At 28.4% G+C, this 21,471-nt stretch overlaps 1 protein-coding gene across 1 annotated transcript in view; it reads right to left on the minus strand.

The window, feature by feature from the left end:
• Window positions 1-16,239: 16,239 nt before the first annotated feature.
• The window catches only part of LOC129913007 (dopamine receptor 2), an 86,742-nt gene continuing 81,510 nt past the window's right edge, over window positions 16,240-21,471 (minus strand). The window contains exon 4 of the mRNA XM_055991316.1: window positions 16,240-17,392. Within this exon, the coding sequence (XP_055847291.1) occupies window positions 17,300-17,392 (93 nt within the window). The 3' untranslated portion in view covers window positions 16,240-17,299. The remainder of the gene's footprint in view (window positions 17,393-21,471) is intronic.

Consider the following 21,471-nt stretch of genomic DNA (forward strand, 5'->3'; position numbering starts at 1 on the left):
AAAAAATAGCTGAAATTTTTATTTTGAGATAGGCAACTGCTAACTCAAATATCTCGACTCTCATATGAACGATATTTTAAAAATATTTCACACACATAACAAGCTCTACGCCACCTTTCTTTTAATCATAATTTTTGGCAGTGATTTTAAATAATTTAATTTCTACTTTTTATCATTCTTTTTATTTTTGAAAAAGCCTCTTTCAAAACAGAGAGAAATACACCACGCACATTACTTTAAAATTGCTTTCTTATTTATAGCCAACTTTATCACTATGTAATATGATGGGTAGCTATTAGTGATGAGAACTATCGAATGATTTGAACTATCGATAGTTAGTAAATGAATGATTTGAACTATCAACAATTCATTTATTTATTCATTCGAATAAAAATTATCGAATAAGACTATCGGATAAATACTATCGAATAAAAACTATTGAATAAACTATCGAATAAACTATCGGATGCAAACTATCGAATAGAAACTATAGAATAAAAACTATCGAATAAACTATCGAATTAAAAAAATATTCGAATGAAAACACTATCGTATAAAAAATAAAATGCACGACTGGGTCGCACGAACTTGCTCTTAGAGTTAAAGTTGCTTAAATTTTTAAGACTTTTTATATAGAAATTTGTAAAAAAAATAAAATTCGTTTTTTAAAAAAATAAAATAAAATCTGAAATTAAATTGCCCTCCAAAACAAGTATGCAGTTTTGATTGATATATTAAGGTGCATTTTTAGAAAAAAAATTTTCAAAATCGTTAGAGCCGTTTTTTAAAAAACTAATTTTTTATAAATAATTTTTTGAAAAAAAAGTTTTAAAATAAAATTGGTATGCCATTTTGTAGAAATCACTAATCAACATCTAAAAACAAAATTTCAAAAAAATTCAATGTCTAGTTTTCGAAAATTTGATTTTTCAAAAAAAAATTTTCAAAATTTTTTTAAAAATCCAAAAATATTTTTTTTTGAAATTTTATTTTTGGTTTATATTCAAATTACATAAATGCTTCTTCACAAAAAGTTTCGTTGATATCGAATAAGCAGTTTCGGAGATAATCGGATTTGAAAAAAAACGGTTCTATGACAGGTACCGTTAATAATGATTTTCAAAAAAAAATTTTTTCATTAGAAAATAGACCTTAGCTTAAAACTAACACTTGAATTTTTTAAACAAAATCGTTGGAGCCGTTTTCGAGATATTTCAATTTTACTAAAATCGGTATATGACAAGTACCGTTATTTTTGGTCCAAAAAAATTAATTCCAAAAACCCCTCTGGAGAGTCGCCAAATTACGCTACATACCCAGTTTGACATTAATCGGTCCATCCGTTTAGGCTGTAGCTCCTTATACAGACAGACAGACAGACAGACTGACAGACTGACAGACAGACGGACAGACGGACTTCCGGGACCCACTTTTTTGGCATTGTCTACCATCGTAATGTCATGGAAAAATGTTATCTCAACTTTTTTTTTTTGTACGAATGCATAACTTGATATATAGTACCTATATCGCAAGTAAAAATTATGTGAATGAAAAAAACTATCGTTTAAGAGAACTATTCGAATGAAAAAACTTGCGTATAAAAAAACTATTCGAATGAAAAAACTATTCGAATGAGAAAACTATTTGAATGAAAATAGTAACTAAAAGAATGAATGAGTGAATTATTTCAAACTATCGAATCAATGAATATTTTACAACTATCGATAGTTTGATGGTTTTTATGCGATAGTTCCCATCACTAGTCCCTATGGCGAATGCGCACTATTTTTTGTACTTGCTCTATAAACTATAAGGCAAGCATTGATTTTGTGTTAAAATTTCCGATACTATCCGATATTTGTATTATGATTTATGTATATGAGGAATTTCATAAGAAATGAAAATAATATGAAAAATTTGTTTTTATGATGTTTAATGCCATTTCTTGTATAATAGAGCAAAATTGGCCCTATATTTTATTTTAGTACATAAACCGAAATTTGTATTTTTGCAATTTAAAATTACAATTTTCTCAAAAAATTAATGTTATTTTGAAACTATTTACTGATTTAAATAATGAGTATAACATCATTAACTCTGCTTTTACGTTTTATTGACATTTTTTTAAAGGCTTTACATTAAGTTATAAATTTAATCAACTTTTCAAGTAAGTTTAAATAAATCTTCTAAACATTTTTAAAGAAGACAAATTCAAGTTGCTACCTTCACCAATTTTTTTTTTTTTTTTCATTTTAAAGTCTTAAGATCATTAAAAGATTGTAACCATCGACTCAAAATGAATACATAATTTCTAGAAAATGGCAGAGTAACTTTAACAAAAAAAAAAAGAAAGGAAAGAATAACAAATCCAATGATTTGGAAACGAAAATGTGAGACGAAGTACAAAAAGCTATTTCGTTCCTTGAATTGAATATAAGGTACACTCAAAGAAAAATATTAAAATATACCTAAGTAATATAAGTAGACAAGTTCGGGTATTAAAATTCCCCCATCAGTGCATTTCTACAACTATCTTCTTTAACAACAGTATGAATTAATGTTCAAGCAATTGATTTGAAAATTCCAATTTATTGACTGACCAACCATGTGAACTGTCCAAATTTATCATGATTTTTTACTCTGTGTAAAACTGAAAAAAAAAACATCTCGTCTAAGGATTTCCATTCCAAACCAAAAAAAAAAAAAAATAAAGAAGTAGAAACCAATTGACGCAAATCAGGTTCTTCGACTTAGGTCCGTCAAGCTGGGTACGCCACAACCGAAAATCCAAAATCTGAGTATGCAGGAATTTGTTGCTAATTTGTTGCTAATTTGTTACCCCAATCCCGAATTTGTTGCTCCTTCCCTTACCCCTTAAATCTGTGGCGTGCCCAGCTTGACGTCAAGCTGGGTACGCCACAAATTAAAATTCAAAATTTCAAAAATGTAAGTATGCAGGAATTTGTTGCTAATTTGTTGCTAATTTGTTACCCTAATTTCGAATTTGTTGCTCCACGTTTTGCCCTTCAAATGCACATTAACAGATTATGCAAAAAAGCTAAATCGCCCTAAAATTATCGCACAGTCAAAAAAGTGGTATCAATAGAAAGAGGTCATTGAAACCTTTTCAAAAAGGTACATATCAAGTTTTTATTCCAATCCCTTCATGTCCAAAATGCCTTGTGGAGCTTGAATGCATTTGTGGAACATATGTGGATGAAACGAAAAAACGCAAAAACACGTAATACTTAAAATTTCAAAAAAATAAGTATGCAATAATTTGTTGCTAATTTGTTGCTAATTTGTTACCCCAATCCCGAATTTGTTGCTCCCCCCCTTACCCCTTAAATCTGTGGCGTACCCAGCTTGACGTCAAGCTGGGTACGCCACAACGCAAATTTGAAAATCTAAGTATGCAGGAATTTGTTGCTAATTTGTTGCTAATTTGTTACCCCAATCTTGAATTTGTTGCTCCACGATTTGACCTTCAAATCGACTGCAACAGATGCAATTTTGTGGAGACTTTTTATCTATACGCTTTTTCAAAAAACTAAAAACGTCAAATTATAGATAGAATTTGTTGCTCTGCAAAAAGTTATTTTTAAATTTTCTATCACCACCCAATCCCATCTTACAGGAGATAAACTAATTTTTCGATGACGTCATCCATCAAGCTGGGTACGATAAAACACAAATTTTAAAATCTAACTACGCAGGAATCTTAAGCTATTTTGTTGCTAATTTGTTACCCTAATCTCGAATTTTTTGCTCCACGATTTGACCTTTAAATTGGCTGAAACAGATGCATGATTTTGAAACTTTATGATACAAAGTTAACAATGCATAGATTTAATACTCTTTGCAGGTTAATGCTCAAATCTTTAATTTGATGTAAAAACTACCTTAAAATACTGTTAAAAACTTCCAAAAACAGAACATAACGCACTTGAACCAACTAGCTGCAGGTAATTCAATGCTCTTTAAAGGCTACGTCATTTCCAATATTTGGATATACATACATACCTACCCTTACCCTTTCATATTTAAAAACCTTTAAAGGCTGGACCTACCTTCAACCTACTTCACTCCCTTCAATAAAACGCAAAGTAAAATTCAACACTCCAACTTGATTTTTATGGATGCTCCTCAATTCTTAGTTTAATAAGTGTTAGGTACTGCTACCCATTCAATTCCTATATTGCCAACAGCTTTTTTGTTCTATTTTTCCCAGAAGTTAGGTTCCTCAATTTCAAAAATAAATTGAATTTAACGTATTTTTGCATCTTCCAATTTTAAACACATTTACTATATAGGTAACTTTTTCAATATCCTAAAAAAACCCTTAGACATCTTTTGAAAATGCCCCCAATTTTTTTCCATCTTTAAATTTATCTCTATAGCCCTAGTTTTGGAGAGATGCATTTCATTTACTACCACACTAACGACCTAAGATCTCAACTCAATTTATGTACCTACTATTCATCCAATCAGATTATTGCGATTTGCGACTTATTTTTATATTATAAAGACAAACCAAATACCTACATAAAAATGTGTACCTACATTATACTAAATACAAAAAAATCACACATTGATTTTCTATTTTCATAGAAATAATCGAGTGTGTATGCGTTGACTTTAAATTTGACTCCGCCCCCAACGGTCTGCTTTGATGAAAATAATACATATACTATTACAATTAGTTAGTATCTATATCTACGCACTATGCCTTGAAATGTTTTTTCTTTAGTCGGCCTCAGACCTCTAGTAAGGTAAGTACCATGTACGTTCTTTAGAGGCAAAAATGTTATGAAATAGGAACCTACATTTATAATGTTATAAACACACATATGTAGGTAGGTAGTTTCGTAGGGTTTTCAGTTGAACTGAATTTAAAATTTTTAATTCTGGAAATATGTATGTGCAAGTTTTTTTTTATGTTTTGGGTCTGCTATTGATGTAATGAACAACGCTACATATTTTTAGGGAAAAACTAAAATTCTAATAAACTGAAGACCCGCTTATTGTAGGTATTCTAAATAAAATTAAAACTCTTAGGAAGGTTATAACGGTATTTAAGTGAAGGTTGAAACGTCTATTTTTTTAACTTAAAGTTTTTGCTTTATACCTATTATGTAAAGAAATGAAGAAATATTTTTGTTCATATGTTAAAATGTGCAGAAGCAATTATTATTGCTTTTTGTTTAAGATAGATAGATTTTTTCTGACTTCGGATTCGAGATCAGCACACAAAAAACCATTAAAAAAATATACTTTGATTTCTATAAAAAAATCTTTTTGACTGGCGAAATCGAACAGGCAGAAATAATCGAATGCCTTGTTCGAGTTCACTAGTCAAACAGTTTTTTTTATAGAAATCAAAGTATATTTTTTTAATGTTTTTTGTGCGCTGAGCTCGAATCTGAAGTCAAAAAAAATCTATCTAGCCCAGTCATTTTAGTCATTTTTATAAGCCCAATCTGCGGAAAAATTCCTACTGGGCTGAATATATACAGCTTAATGACGGCTTTGTTATGAAGATGTGAAAAATCGACATTGATATCGTGTCCGCGTTAAGAGTTATAGGGGTCAAAAGGTCACAAAAATGGTTTTTCACGATTTTCAGCAAAACGGTAAGTCTTATGGGGAACTTTCTTAAAAATATTCTGGTATAAGGAGAATATTTTTAAGAAAGTTGGCCACCTAGGTTTCTATAGATTTATTTTATACCACAGGTGTTTGAAATTTTTCATAAAATACTTTTTTTACATTTTGCATAAAAAACAGATTTCAAAATTTTTTTTACGAAAATGTGCAATAGCTATGAAATTTTTAAAGTGTTTATGTACTCATCCAATTATTGTAGAAAATTATAAAAAAAAGAAATAAATAAAATTCATTCATTCGTGGTTGTAGTGAACGAAAACATAAGATGATAAAATTTAAAATACACTGAACGAAAAAAAGTCCATATTTTATGAACTGGTTGCGATAGAACTTTTTTCTATCTGTTTTTAGAACAATCATAAGTGTAGCTATCAGCCGTTTTAGGGTTGTCCATTCTCTATTGCACACCCTGTATATTTTCAGACATATTCTAAACAAAAATTCCCAGGGAAATGGTTTTGGGAGAAGGGCCCCAATCGGAAAAATGGCGAAAATTTCCATTTTTTTTTTGGTTTCCCCATATTCTTAACAGTTGAGGAACGAAATTCAAGCTAAAAAAAATAATGAAATTTCAGGAACTTTTCAGTTAGGAGTTTTTTTTCAGGAATAGGATTATGACGATTACAACTAAACTTCAACTTTTTGAATCGTTATACCTAAGAAACGGTGGGTCTTAGGAAAAAAAGTGTCATGACACTTTTTATATATAATAATCTGGTCTACAATTCTTGCATTGAATATTTTTTGATAAGACTTACCGTTTTGCTGAAAATCGTGAAAAACCAGTTTTTGTGACCTTTTGACCCCTATAACTCTTAACGCGGACACGATATCAATGTCGATTTTTCACATCTTCATAACAAAGCCGTCATTAAGCTGTATACAGGGTGTCCCACAGTCACCGCCCCAAATGAAAACCATAGATTCCTGAGGTCATTTTAAGTCGAAAAACTTAAGAGGTAATTTTCTCGTTTTCGTCCCGTTTTCAAGTTACCACGGTTTTTATGATTTTTGCTCTCTTGTCCTTTAACTGACCTTATCTTTGCCAAACTACGTTTGATTTGAAAGATTTTTTTTACAACCAATCAAGAATTTATTACAGTTTAAGTTTGTCTCAAAACTTTTTTCTCTGCGGACAACCGTTTCTCCACAATTTTGCATCAAACACAATTTTCTTCGTTTTTTAAGTTGTTTTTTACACTTTCATATCATTTAAGTCAAAAAAAACACGTTAATGAGTATTAATTTTTTGTGCTTTTTATTAAAGCCCAGTTTATTTCCATAAAACAAAATAAGTGTTATTTCATAAAAAAGGCTACTGAAAGTAATTAAAAAAAATAAACAAACTGAGTGAATTAAAAAAAAATAATTTTTAAATAAAAAATTAATTTAAATGAATTATAAACTTTTTCTGAGCTATTGTGGTTAAGAAAAGAACAAATAGATAAAGTTCAGAAAAAGTTTTAATTCATTTAATTTAATTTTGTATTTAAAAATTATTTTTTTTTAATTCACTCAGTTTGTTTATTTTTTTTAATTACTTTCAGTAGCCTTTTTTATGAAATAACACTTATTTTGTTTTATGGAAATAAACTGGGCTTTAATAAAAAGCACAAAAAATTAATACTCCTTAACGAGTTTTTTTGACTTAAATGATATGAAAGTGTAAAAAACAACTTAAAAAACGAAGAAAATTGTGTTTGATGCAAAATTGTGGAGAAACGGTTGTCCGCAGAGAAAAAAGTTTTGAGACAAACTTAAACTGTAACAAATTCTTGATTGGTTGTAAAAAAATCTTTTAAATCAAACGTAGTTTGGCAAAGATAAGGCCAGTTAAAGGACAAGAGAGCAAAAATCATAAAAACCGTGGTAACTGGAAAACGGGACGAACACGAGAAAATTACCTCTTAAGTTTTTCGACTTAAAATGACCTCAGGAATCCATGGTTTTCATTTGGGGCGGTGACTGTGGGACACCCTGTATATTCAGCCCAGTAGGAATTTTTCCGCAGATTGGGCTTATAAAAATGACTAAAATGACTGGGCTAGATAGATTTTTTTTGACTTCAGATTCGAGCTCAGCGCACAAAAAACATTAAAAAAATATACTTTGATTTCTATAAAAAAAACTGTTTGACTAGTGAACTCGAACAAGGCATTCGATTATTTCTGCCTGTTCGATTTCGCCAGTCAAAAAGATTTTTTTATAGAAATCAAAGTATATTTTTTTAATGGTTTTTTGTGTGCTGATCTCGAATCCGAAGTCAGAAAAAATCTATCTATCTTAAACAAAAAGCAATAATAATTGCTTCTGCACATTTTAACATATGAACAAAAATATTTCTTCATTTCTTTACATAATAGGTATAAAGCAAAAACTTTAAGTTAAAAAAATAGACGTTTCAACCTTCACTTAAATACCGTTATAACCTTCCTAAGAGTTTTAATTTTATTTAGAATACCTACAATAAGCGGGTCTTCAGTTTATTAGAATTTTAGTTTTTCCCTAAAAATATGTAGCGTTGTTCATTACATCAATAGCAGACCCAAAACATAAAAAAAAACTTGCACATACATATTTCCAGAATTAAAAATTTTAAATTCAGTTCAACTGAAAACCCTACGAAACTACCTACCTACATATGTGTGTTTATAACATTATAAATGTAGGTTCCTATTTCATAACATTTTTGCCTCTAAAGAACGTACATGGTACTTACCTTACTAGAGGTCTGAGGCCGACTAAAGAAAAAACATTTCAAGGCATAGTGCGTAGATATAGATACTAACTAATTGTAATAGTATATGTATTATTTTCATCAAAGCAGACCGTTGGGGGCGGAGTCAAATTTAAAGTCAACGCATACACACTCGATTATTTCTATGAAAATAGAAAATCAATGTGTGATTTTTTTGTATTTAGTATAATGTAGGTACACATTTTTATGTAGGTATTTGGTTTGTCTTTATAATATAAAAATAAGTCGCAAATCGCAATAATCTGATTGGATGAATAGTAGGTACATAAATTGAGTTGAGATCTTAGGTCGTTAGTGTGGTAGTAAATGAAATGCATCTCTCCAAAACTAGGGCTATAGAGATAAATTTAAAGATGGAAAAAAATTGGGGGCATTTTCAAAAGATGTCTAAGGGTTTTTTTAGGATATTGAAAAAGTTACCTATATAGTAAATGTGTTTAAAATTGGAAGATGCAAAAATACGTTAAATTCAATTTATTTTTGAAATTGAGGAACCTAACTTCTGGGAAAAATAGAACAAAAAAGCTGTTGGCAATATAGGAATTGAATGGGTAGCAGTACCTAACACTTATTAAACTAAGAATTGAGGAGCATCCATAAAAATCAAGTTGGAGTGTTGAATTTTACTTTGCGTTTTATTGAAGGGAGTGAAGTAGGTTGAAGGTAGGTCCAGCCTTTAAAGGTTTTTAAATATGAAAGGGTAAGGGTAGGTATGTATGTATATCCAAATATTGGAAATGACGTAGCCTTTAAAGAGCATTGAATTACCTGCAGCTAGTTGGTTCAAGTGCGTTATGTTCTGTTTTTGGAAGTTTTTAACAGTATTTTAAGGTAGTTTTTACATCAAATTAAAGATTTGAGCATTAACCTGCAAAGAGTATTAAATCTATGCATTGTTAACTTTGTATCATAAAGTTTCAAAATCATGCATCTGTTTCAGCCAATTTAAAGGTCAAATCGTGGAGCAAAAAATTCGAGATTAGGGTAACAAATTAGCAACAAAATAGCTTAAGATTCCTGCGTAGTTAGATTTTAAAATTTGTGTTTTATCGTACCCAGCTTGATGGATGACGTCATCGAAAAATTAGTTTATCTCCTGTAAGATGGGATTGGGTGGTGATAGAAAATTTAAAAATAACTTTTTGCAGAGCAACAAATTCTGTCTATAATTTGGCATTTTTAGTTTTTTGAAAAAGCGTATAGATAAAAAGTCTCCACAAAATTGCATCTATTGCAGTCGATTTGAAGGTCAAATCGTGGAGCAACAAATTCAAGATTGGGGTAACAAATTAGCAACAAATTAGCAACAAATTCCTGCATACTTAGATTTTCAAATTTGCGTTGTGGCGTACCCAGCTTGACGTCAAGCTGGGTACGCCACAGATTTAAGGGGTAAGGGGGGGAGCAACAAATTCGGGATTGGGGTAACAAATTAGCAACAAATTAGCAACAAATTACTGCATACTTATTTTTTTGAAATTTTGAGTATTACGATTTTTTGCGTTGTTGGATGACGTCATCGAAAAATTAGTTTATCTCCTGTAAGATGAGATTGGGTGGTGATAGAAAATTTAAAAATAGCTTTTTGCAGAGCAACAAATTCTATCTATAATTTGACGTTTTTAGTTTTTTGAAAAAGCGTATAGATAAAAAGTCTCCACAAAATTGCATCTGTTGCAGTCGATTTGAAGGTCAAATCGTGGAGCAACAAATTCAAGATTGGGGTAACAAATTAGCAACAAATTAGCAACAAATTCCTGCATACTTAGATTTTCAAATTTGCGTTGTGGCGTACCCAGCTTGACGTCAAGCTGGGTACGCCACAGATTTAAGGGGTAAGGGGGGGAGCAACAAATTCGGGATTGGGGTAACAAATTAGCAACAAATTAGCAACAAATTATTGCATACTTATTTTTTTGAAATTTTAAGTATTACGTGTTTTTGCGTTTTTTCGTTTCATCCACATATGTTCCACAAATGCATTCAAGCTCCACAAGGCATTTTGGACATGAAGGGATTGGAATAAAAACTTGATATGTACCTTTTTGAAAAGGTTTCAATGACCTCTTTCTATTGATACCACTTTTTTGACTGTGCGATAATTTTAGGGCGATTTAGCTTTTTTGCATAATCTGTTAATGTGCATTTGAAGGGCAAAACGTGGAGCAACAAATTCGAAATTAGGGTAACAAATTAGCAACAAATTAGCAACAAATTCCTGCATACTTACATTTTTGAAATTTTGAATTTTAATTTGTGGCGTACCCAGCTTGACGTCAAGCTGGGCACGCCACAGATTTAAGGGGTAAGGGAAGGAGCAACAAATTCGGGATTGGGGTAACAAATTAGCAACAAATTAGCAACAAATTCCTGCATACTCATATTTTGGATTTTCGGTTGTGGCGTACCCAGCTTGACGGACCTCTTCGACTTGACTGGATGCTCACACATCCGTAACACTTTGACAGTCGAACTGGAACAGAAACAGTCAATTTAAATATTTCAACAATGTTTTTTTTGTTCCTGTTTTTTTTTTTTCATTCCTTCAATTTTCACTTCATCCTTAAGGAAAGGATAACGAATTCACCCGCAAAGAGAGAAAAAATTGTCGGTATACCGCCACCACTAATATTATTTCTATATGGAATTGTCTGATGATGACGATGATTGTCTTCAGTCGTTTTTATTTTTGTTCCTACAAGTCAAATAGAAAAAAAATTATTATTATTTTTTTTTTTTTTTGTTTAGAAAAAGGAAAAAAATTGCCAGGGTAGATTTAATGTGGAAGAACTTTTCAATTAGAATTGAATTTATCGTCACCCTCATCATTTTTCTTTTATCAGCGTTTGTATGTCGCGATGTGATTAAGATATAAATTTATTTCTATAGACTTGTATAAATAAACTTAAAAAAAAAATAAATAAATAAAAAAAGTTTTGAATTTGATTTAATTAAATTTTGTTTTTATATCGGTTGTTTAAGTTTGTTTAAAATGCACGCACGTACTTGCTCTTAGAATTCAAATTGCTATAATTTTTAAGACTTTCTTGTACAAATTTGGGAAATACATAAAAAATATAAAACTCGTTCTTCAAATGAAAAAAAAAAAATCAACTCTTTAAATAAAATTGAGCTCAAAAAAAGTATGCAGTTTAATTTCTTTTAGCATTTTTAGTAAAAAATTCAAAAATCGTCGAAGCCATTTGTTTAAAACCAATATTTTTTTTTAAATATTTTTTTGAAGAATAAGTTTTAAAATAATTTATAGCAATTAATAACGTCTTTTACTTTGGAGCTAAAATATTAGTTTGAAGTTTAAAAAGTTTAAACATCAAATAGAAATAGAAAATGAGATAAAAGTATAGATAAAAAATTAATTTTTGAGCAACAAATTTTTTTTTTTTCAAGAAAAGAAACAAAAATAAATTTCAACTTAAAAAAAAATAATTTCGCATTTTTTTGGACTTTGAAAATTTTGCTTTGAGCTATTTTAAGAAGTGTTGCAGCTAAAAAATTGGAGTTTGCATCAAAAATGTTGTTTTCAAAAGTTTCAATTACTGGCAACAGAAAAAACTTAATAAAAATTTATTTTTTTAAAAATGTGTCTACTTACATATTTTCCAATTTTCATCCTATCGTCGTCAAATTTTAGCGAAATTACGAATACCAAAAAAAATTTATGAGGCTATACAAACCAAGTTTGTGGAATTGAAAAATATTTAAAAAGCTATACAAATATGGAGGTCAGCCAAACCTATTGTTTCAAACCATACGAGCTACTAATGTTTGGTTTGCCCAGCAAATTAGAATTTATTTAGCTGCAATCAATGAGATTATTTTTTATTGATTACGCCTCAAAGTGTCAGCTGTAGTGAGAGTCTTCAATTTGTTAATCAACACCTAAAACCCGAATTTCGAAAAAAATTCAATTTTGTGTTTTCGAAAATTCTATTTCAATTTTTTTTTTAATAAAAATATTGTTTATTTTCAACATTTAAGTTTTCATTCTATATAAAATTATGTAAGTGCTTTAAATCGTTTAAATTCAACAAACTATTTGGGGAAAATCGGATTAAAAAAAAAAAACATTTTTGAAAAAAACAATGTTTTCATAAAAATATAGAATATTTAATCAAAATCGTAGAAGCCGTTTTTGAGAAAATTAATCTTTTCCAAATCATTTTTTTGCTGTCTATTTTTTCACATCCAAAATTAAAGATTCTATATGCTAATAGCAGCTGTCGAACAAATAAATTCATGTTGAACTAAAAAATCTGCAAATCGATTGTTTTCAAAAACAAAAGGTCAATATAAAACAAAGAAATTATGTATGACAAAGAAATGTTTCTTTGTCTCCAGGACAATAAATACCAAGCTATATCTATTCTCAAACACATTTCATCCACTGTTTATCTTTAAGGACAAATATCATTTCAAACTCATTGGTATTCATACAACAACTGTTTACTCTAATACCATCGTTGATTTTCCAAAAACCGATAGCATAAAAAATATCCACTGTCGACGAAGTCTCTAGCAAACGCACACACACATTATACAAAACAAAAAATTCCATATGCGTCAATGTTTGGACTTATCTTTAAGCATGTGGATTATGGATGAGGATCATTTTGTTCGAACAAAAAATATCCTTATTTTCTTTAATGCATGATTTATTATAGATTTTCCTTTTAGCCTTTCATATAGCTAGTTTTTTTTTTTTTTTATTTTCAGATTCATTGAATTTTTTTCGATAAAAAAATCTTTATATTGATTTGAAAGAGCAAACAGAGTAGAGTTGGCAATAAAATATTCCTAATCAGCTCATTTATAGAATTATCTGGGATGAACGTGTGTTGAACCCTCTGTTTTATTGAATTCATAAATGGTATAAATCTGAAGAAAAAAAAGGGAATCTTGCTAATAAGATTGAGGAACATTACTTAATTGGACTTTCTTATTTTTTATAAATTTAAGGATTTCAATGAAAAAATTTCAGAGGTAAACTTAATTATTAAATTAATGTAAACGATTTTACTCACCTCAAGTCATTAGTTTGGCCCAACTTCAATTTTATAAAAAAAAAAAACTAAAAAAAAAAAAAAAATAACAAAACTTCTTTTTATACAAATATAAATTTCACTTTTATTTCAAATAGGAATTTTATAATTTACACACTTCGCTTTATATCTATCCTAAATATACAAATATATTTTCTTATTTGTTTAATTTTATCATTAAAAATAAAATTCTATTTTATATTATTTTTTTTTTTTATATAATTTATAAATACATATATACAAAAAATAGAGTATTATTAATAATTATTTACTATTTAATCTAAAGCAGATGTTTTTGTAAAAATAGTATTTTTTTTCTTTTACTCCTTGATGCTTTGAGGGCAGAAGGATATTTTAAATTTAAATTTGATTTTTTTGTCTTAGTAAAGTCATAATTCTCGTGAGAGAATATTAGACTTTTCTTAGAGAAAAATGTATATATATTTTTTGTTAAAGAAAAAATTCAATGAGCCCCTAGAATTTTCCTTTATGTCCTTGTGACCTCAAAACATACAAGTTATTTTAGTAGAACTTAATTAATACAAATACTTAAACTATTACAAAAATAGTAGATACTAATACTATCTAAAATCATAAATTACATATTTTAATATTAATTATATCTTATTATAATACAATCATATAATTATATTAATTTTATTTTTTTATTTAAATTAATTGAATTTACATTTAAATAACTAGTTAAATAATTTTGTTTGTTTGTTTTTTTTTACTTTTTAATTTCAGACTGCATCAACGGGGTCTCACTCAACAATTTACTATTAGTTTTAACATAATTATAGATTTTTTTTGTTTGTATTTAAAAACATTTCAGATAGAGGAACATACAATATTTAATTTAACAGAAATATAGATTTATTTTTTTTTAATAAAATATACAGCGGAGTTTTGGATATAAATAGTTTAAACATGTTAAATTGAGTTTTATAAGAATAAAGTTAACAAATTTTCTAAAATTAACAATAATGATATAAATTTTCTTTTAAATATAAATGTGTATTGCTTTTTTTGTATGCTTAAATATTTTTGAAAATAATTTAATAAAAATTTGATTTTGATTATATAATAAAACTAAATAACAAAGAAAAGTTAAAAATTTATAATTTTTTTATGAAAATATACAATTTACATGAATAAAAAAAAAAAAAATTGTAATAATATTTTAGAGTTCTTGTCAATGCTAAATAAAAAACTTACATACCGTTTAAAATCTTTCCTCCTTTTTGAGTTCGACTCAATTCATTAAATCCGTATCATGGATCCTTTTCCCCCATTTTTAATGCATTAAAAAAGGCAGTGCAATTTGTTGCAACTGAAAAATTATCTTGCAAGTGAAGTGATTGTATTTGTGTATACCCTACACAAATAGTGAAAAATGTAAAAAAAAGTTCTAAATTGCCAAAAAGATCAAGTAGGTACCAAAAACGAAATCAATTTAGTACATTCAAACTTAACAGATCATCACACAGGTTGTTTATTCTGTGTTTTGTTGAATTTTTTACTTGTTTCAATTTTTTTTAATAAATAAAATATTTTTGAAGCTTACTGTGTTTGATTCAATAATCAAAAACGTTTGTATTCTAAAGTATTCCTTTTTCAATAAAATGACAAATTTTGTTGTCAGTATAAAAAAAAATATCTATCAAATGTTTTTGAAAAAGAGTAAACTTGTCTGTGACATGAGTCTAATTTTTTCTTAAATTTTTAGTGGATAACAAAACGCGGCGACTTTAAATTAATAACATGTTTTAGTGGACGGGATCTTTTAATGTTGACAATTAAATGCTGTAAAAGAAAATAATTTAAAACAAAAATTATATCCCATTCAACACTTTGTCATGGAAAGCTTGGAGACACCGAAAAATACTGCAGTGTTAACTTGTCTTGACGTATTAAATGATTTTTTTTACTTTTTAAAAACATTTTTGTTGTTGTTTTGAAATTATTTTTGAAAACAGCAAAAAAAAATTAGAGTAAGTCGAGCAGTGCATAAAGCGTATGTTTTCATTATAACGTCCAGTTATTCAATTTGTTACAAAAAAAAACTTTTTTTGAAATATTCCTCATTTTTGCAGTAGTACCCACATACTTATTTTCACATCTATCTTAGACTTTGCTGTTTTTTTTTTAAGACAATTTCATTTCACTATTGAATTTTGTAGGTTTGACGAAATTGAATAATTTATAACATTCCCTTTAAAAAAATGTATTCCATAAAAAAAAAACATAAAAATAATAAAATTAGAACTCACATTATTCTAAAGTAATTCTTTATTTAAAATTAATTCATAAAACAATAAAATTTTTATTCAAACCCTATTAATTTAAAATTTGTAAAAATATGATTTTTGTTTGTACTAAAGAGTGCCCTAATAACAATAAATAATTGCTAAAAAAAATTATAAAGTTAAAGAAACATTAAATAAACATTAAACCAAATTTTTAAATAAAAAAATCACATTAAAAATTAATTAAAATAAGTATCTACAGTAAAAAAATTGATTCAATTTTAATTTTAAAGTAAGTAAGTAAAAAAATTGATTTAAATATTTTTAACTTGTATTCAAATTATAAAAATAACTAAAATGTTTATAATTTTTTAAATTTCAGTATAATAAAAAAGTAAATATTTAAGCATAAATTTAAAATAAATATTATAAAAATTAACAATAGTTAAAAACGATTTTATTATTAATGAGTGATATTAAAATTAGTCAACATTTTAAATATTAAATAATAATTATTTTTTTTCAAAACTATAGGTATATATATTTAGGTACTAAATGAATTTGATTCTTAAATATTTTTTTTTAAAGACTGTTTTTTAAACAAAATATCATTTTTGGATCTTGGGAGCATAATATTAATAATAAACATGTTAAAGAGAGAAGGTATTCAGTTTCAAAGCCATAACGCACTGTTTTTTTTTTTTAGAAATTTCAAAAATTTGTTTAAAAATAGAAACATTCAAAGAGTAGGAACACTGTCAAGAGTCTTCCCATTTAAAAAATCTCACCCCAAAAAAAACCGGGGGGAAGCATGTGTGTGACGTTCCTAAAATGAAAATGCATAGTTTATTGTCTCTCAATGATGATTGTGTTGTGACAATAAATATTGTTGGAGTGGTTCCATTAATTCACCCAATAACAGCCATAATGGAGGAATCTTCACTGCTTTCAGTACTAATTTGACTCTGCAGACTCTCCCGCAACTCGAGGGACTGATGTGAACGAGAGGTTTTCACATTTGGCACTTCACACAATGGCGGCGGAGTAGTGGCAGTCAGAGTTAGACAACTACTGCTGGTTAGTCGAGTTTTTGGCAAATGTTGCTGCTGTTGCTGTTGTTGCAACCTCGGACGATAACGATTCGTTGCCATAAAGGAAACATGACTTCCGCTGCCACTGCCGCCAGATGTTGACGAAATGATGGGCGGTGGTGGAATTGCTGTAGCTATAGCCGCAAAAGTACAATGCTTAGCCAGAGGCACATTAGCACACACCGATTTGCCATTACTCTTTGCCATTGGAATACTAACGATGGCTTTTGTTGTCATCGCCATCGGGGAGCAGCTGGAATTTGCACTGGCCGTTGTCGAAAAGGAGCCCCTAAACTGATTACTACTGCTGCGGCGTCTCTGACGATGATGATGACGATGGAAGCTTTGACATCTGGTGCACGATCGTTCTCGGAGTTGCTGTTGTTGTTGGTTGTGTTGTTGTTGTTGTTGGCCTAGACCGTTGCGGCCGCAGTTGCTGCTCCCACTACAAGAGCTGCAACTGCTAAGCTGTCGTCACATCATGCCACGATTACCACCATCCAATTGATTAACAGAGGAGTATCCGAAGGAAGTTGATGCTGCCACCATTGCTGCAGCAACGTGACACTGAAATAAATGAGAAGAGATTTCGAAGGAAATAGTTAGATTGTTGTCATAATAATTATATTGGAGAAGAAGACAAACAATTTAATGTATATCTTCGGAAGTTTATTAAATTGAATAAAATCAATAAATTTATAGTAGCTGATTGAGAACAATTAAAATTAGAGCGGCTTGTTAAAAATGGCTCTTTTTAACCAACAAAAATGTAGAACATGCTGAAAATGTTGTTTTGTATGTGTTTATCGTGGAAATCAATGAAAATGTTTCAATAAAATGTAATGTTTTTGAAATAAATACATGTATACTAACAATACATCAATACATTAGAAATATTTAATACCAAAATAGTTATTTAAATGACAGATATTATAACCTTAAAGTACATAGAATATAGTTACATTTTTTAATTAGGTTTTGTATAATAGAGAAAATGAAGTTAAAATTTGAAAATTGATTTTTGGTTTGAATGTTTATTTTTTTAATAACTTACAAAATAAAATCTTGCAAATTGACAATAAAGAAAGTGTTTTTCTGTAAAGTCGGCTTACGGAGGATAATTTTACGTGATATCGTCATAACAAAACAGGTTGTGTGCTTTTAATAAAAAATTTTTTTTTGTCAACTTTCTTGTTTTAAAAAACTTATAAGATAATAATACCATCTCATAGTATAGACTTTACATATTTATATCTTTTGTAAAAAAACGAACAAATGTTTTTGAAGCCATTCTAAAATAAATATTTTTTTTAATTTTTTATTTTATCATTTTTTTGAATTTTTTCAAATGAAAACCTTGCAAAAAAAATTATATTATCTTAAAGCCTAATATTTTTTTAAAAGAATAAAATTATATTTACGGCTATATTTTCAATAAATAATATACCTTATAATGATTTTTTGAAACTACTATTTTTTCACGGAAAAAGCAAAATAAAATCAACTTTGTTTCTTCGCACAACATTTGGTTAATACATATTTTTAAATGTCAACCCATTACAAATGTTATATTGTCTGAAAGCTTATATTATTTCAGCTCAAAATAATTAGGTACCTTAATTATACTTATACGACATCTACAAAAACAGCTGGAATTTCATAAAAAACAACAACAAAAATAACTTTTTTTCCTTCCATCACCCTACTGTCCTTTTTTTTATATGGCAACCTTTAATACATTTTATATCATTCAAAAGCTTATCATATCATCTTAAATTATATGCCTTAAATATTTCTGTACGATGAGGCCCACAAAAACAATTTACAATTTTTTAAGTGGTTATATTATCTATCAAGTTGTAGTTTTAAAAAATTAAAACTTTTTATTTAGCATATTTGGAATTAACTTCAACAAATATGTATCTAAGGGCCATTTTTTTCACTATTGCTCAACTTGAAGCAAACTCTCGAGTTTGCCAGCTTGAGAGTTGACTATAACTCGAGAGTTGAAACGCAAGTTCTGATTCCTTTTTATTCACTAATTATTTTATCAACTCTCCAGTTGAAGATCTAAAGTTGGCCAGCTTCAAGTTTGAAAAATATCCCTGGGATATTTATGAAATATGGAAAAAAACTGTAATTTATTTAAATTAAAATTTTAATTTGTCATATCGGTAGCATATTTGTATTTTTTTTTGTGTTTAATTTGTTAAATTGTGAAAAAAATATCAAATTATTATGACAAAACTAAAGAAGGGCACAAAATTTTGACAGAAAAATAAAAAAAAATCTGAAGTTTGCTCGGCAAACTTCTACTTTTTAGGGAAGTTGAGAAAACTGGAAGTTGATCAACTCTCGAGTTTAAATTCGAAAGTTGAAAACGTCAACTTGGAGTGAATAAAACCGAATTCGGAAGTTGAGGATAAAAATCCTAAAGTTATGTTCAACTCAGAGTGAAAAAAATGGACCTAAGAATACTAGAAATAGAAATAACCCTTTAATGCCAACCATTTCGAAATTAAAACTGAGATTAAGTTACTTTCTTCACTAGTGGTTGGTCGTGGAAAACGATCTCTATAGGTATTTTGTAGTATTTTTGCACTTTTTGAATTTAATATTGTACAGCTCGCATGTATCGTTATAAGTTATAAGTTTAATCAAATTTCTAAAACTTAAAGTTTAAAAAGAGGTTGAAAACCTTCCAAAAATTTGGGGTAGTAAAAAGTGTTTTTCAGTCAAATATCATTTTTGAAATATCATTTTTGAAATCCAATTTTTGTACACGCATGCGCATCAGTAATGCCTAATAATACAGATTTTTCTGATGTTTTAAAAAAAAATTCTGAAAAATGAAAACAACGGAAAAAAAACGCTAAGAAATATGTAGGGGAGAGTGGCGGACAGTGAGACACCCTTTTTTTAAATTGGTATATCTTAGAATGTTTTCGAGATAGCTTAACGAAACTTTGAAGTTAGTTTAAGACATATTTTATCTTAATGTTGCAAAAAAACTTATAGTTAAAGAATGAATGAGGGCATCACATTGGACTAAAATGTAGAAAAAGTCAAAACGTCTCACTGTTTGAAAGGGGTGCAATCAGTGAGACATTCTTAGGTGAAAAAAAAATAACGAAAACGTCAAATAATTAGGTAATTGACAAGTATATACTTAATTAATTTATGTTACTTTAACCCATTTATTCAAAAAAAAAAACAAAAAGCCAAAAAAAAATGAAAGAAAAAACAATACGAAATCATTTTGAAGTCATGCTAAAATAATAGATTTTTTTAAAATCTATATGTCTCACTGTTTGCTTTTTAAAAAACCTATGTCTCACTGTTTGCTTTTTAATAATGTCTCACTGTTTACTTTTTGTCATTTTTCGGAAAAATATAAAATTACAAAAAACGAGAAGGAATTCTAATTCAATGATATTTTTTTATGAAAGAACATATAAATATAATACATATGTAAAAAAAGTTCTGTCCACTAACCAGATTTTTTTGTGTTATACACTCTTTTTATAACACTCCAAAAACTACTTTCACCTGATTTTGTGTGATATTTTACGGCGGGGGAAAATGGACAGCTTTAATTAAGTCGGGACAAAATTAAAAGACGCAGACGGGGAAATAAACGTTTTGACCCAAACTAGCGTTACTGTGCTTATTTTCAGAAAAGAGAAAAATGGATTGTCTCACTGTTTGCACCGTCTCACTGTCCGCCACTCTCCCCTAGGTGTTTTTCAAAAAAATCATATTTCAAAATGTCGAAAAAAAAAATCCTTATCTAATAATAATTTAAAAACTATGTCGAAGGTCTTTTTTATTTTTTGTTTTAGAAAACCGTTCATAACATAGTAGTTTTGAAATCTTATAGAATTTAGTTTTTAACCTTTTAAATAAGCTGTAGTTGATTTTTGTATAATAGTTTATTTTTTTAAGTTTGAATTGCAATCTATACCACACTGCTAACAACCTTGGGCGTAATGAGTGAAAATGGCGTAATTTTTTCGTGGATGCAGGCGGGATTCATCGACTAATAAGACAAGTATAAAAAATTATTCTCAATAGGTATGTAATTGAATTGGCGAAAATAATTTATTCATTTTTTAAGACTATAACTATACTAATCATTTTTGTTCACCTTTTGGAGTTCATATTTAAGGTTATAAATGACCAGGGTCCACGCATGTATTTATTGTAAATATCAATCTATTATTTTTGTAAGTGATTTTTCATACAAATGGTCAAAAGATCTGAAATAAGCTTTCAAACATTCTACTCAAGCCTGCTTACTTAAAAAAAAACTTATTTCTTGTATCTTTATTTATTTATTTTTTTTACTTTCTTATTTTCAAAATCCATCTGTAACAAGACCTTACATATTTTCTTTTGACATGTACCAAATTAAATGCAATCTTTGAGAAATTTAAACTGGCCCCATTTCTTGCAATTTTTTGATGGTGATTTATATAAGAGATAAAATTGTAAAACATCAGTATTTCGGTAAAGGATTTGATACCACATATTAGGTAATTTTAGTTTTTTTTTTCCTCACAAATTTCAATGTTAATTAAAAAAGTTTGTTATGTACACATACATAGCTGTTAAAAACTAAATAAATAGTTCAATACCATGAATTC

This window comes from Episyrphus balteatus, chromosome 3, assembly GCF_945859705.1.
Source record: "Episyrphus balteatus chromosome 3, idEpiBalt1.1, whole genome shotgun sequence".
NCBI lineage: Eukaryota > Metazoa > Arthropoda > Insecta > Diptera > Syrphidae > Episyrphus > Episyrphus balteatus.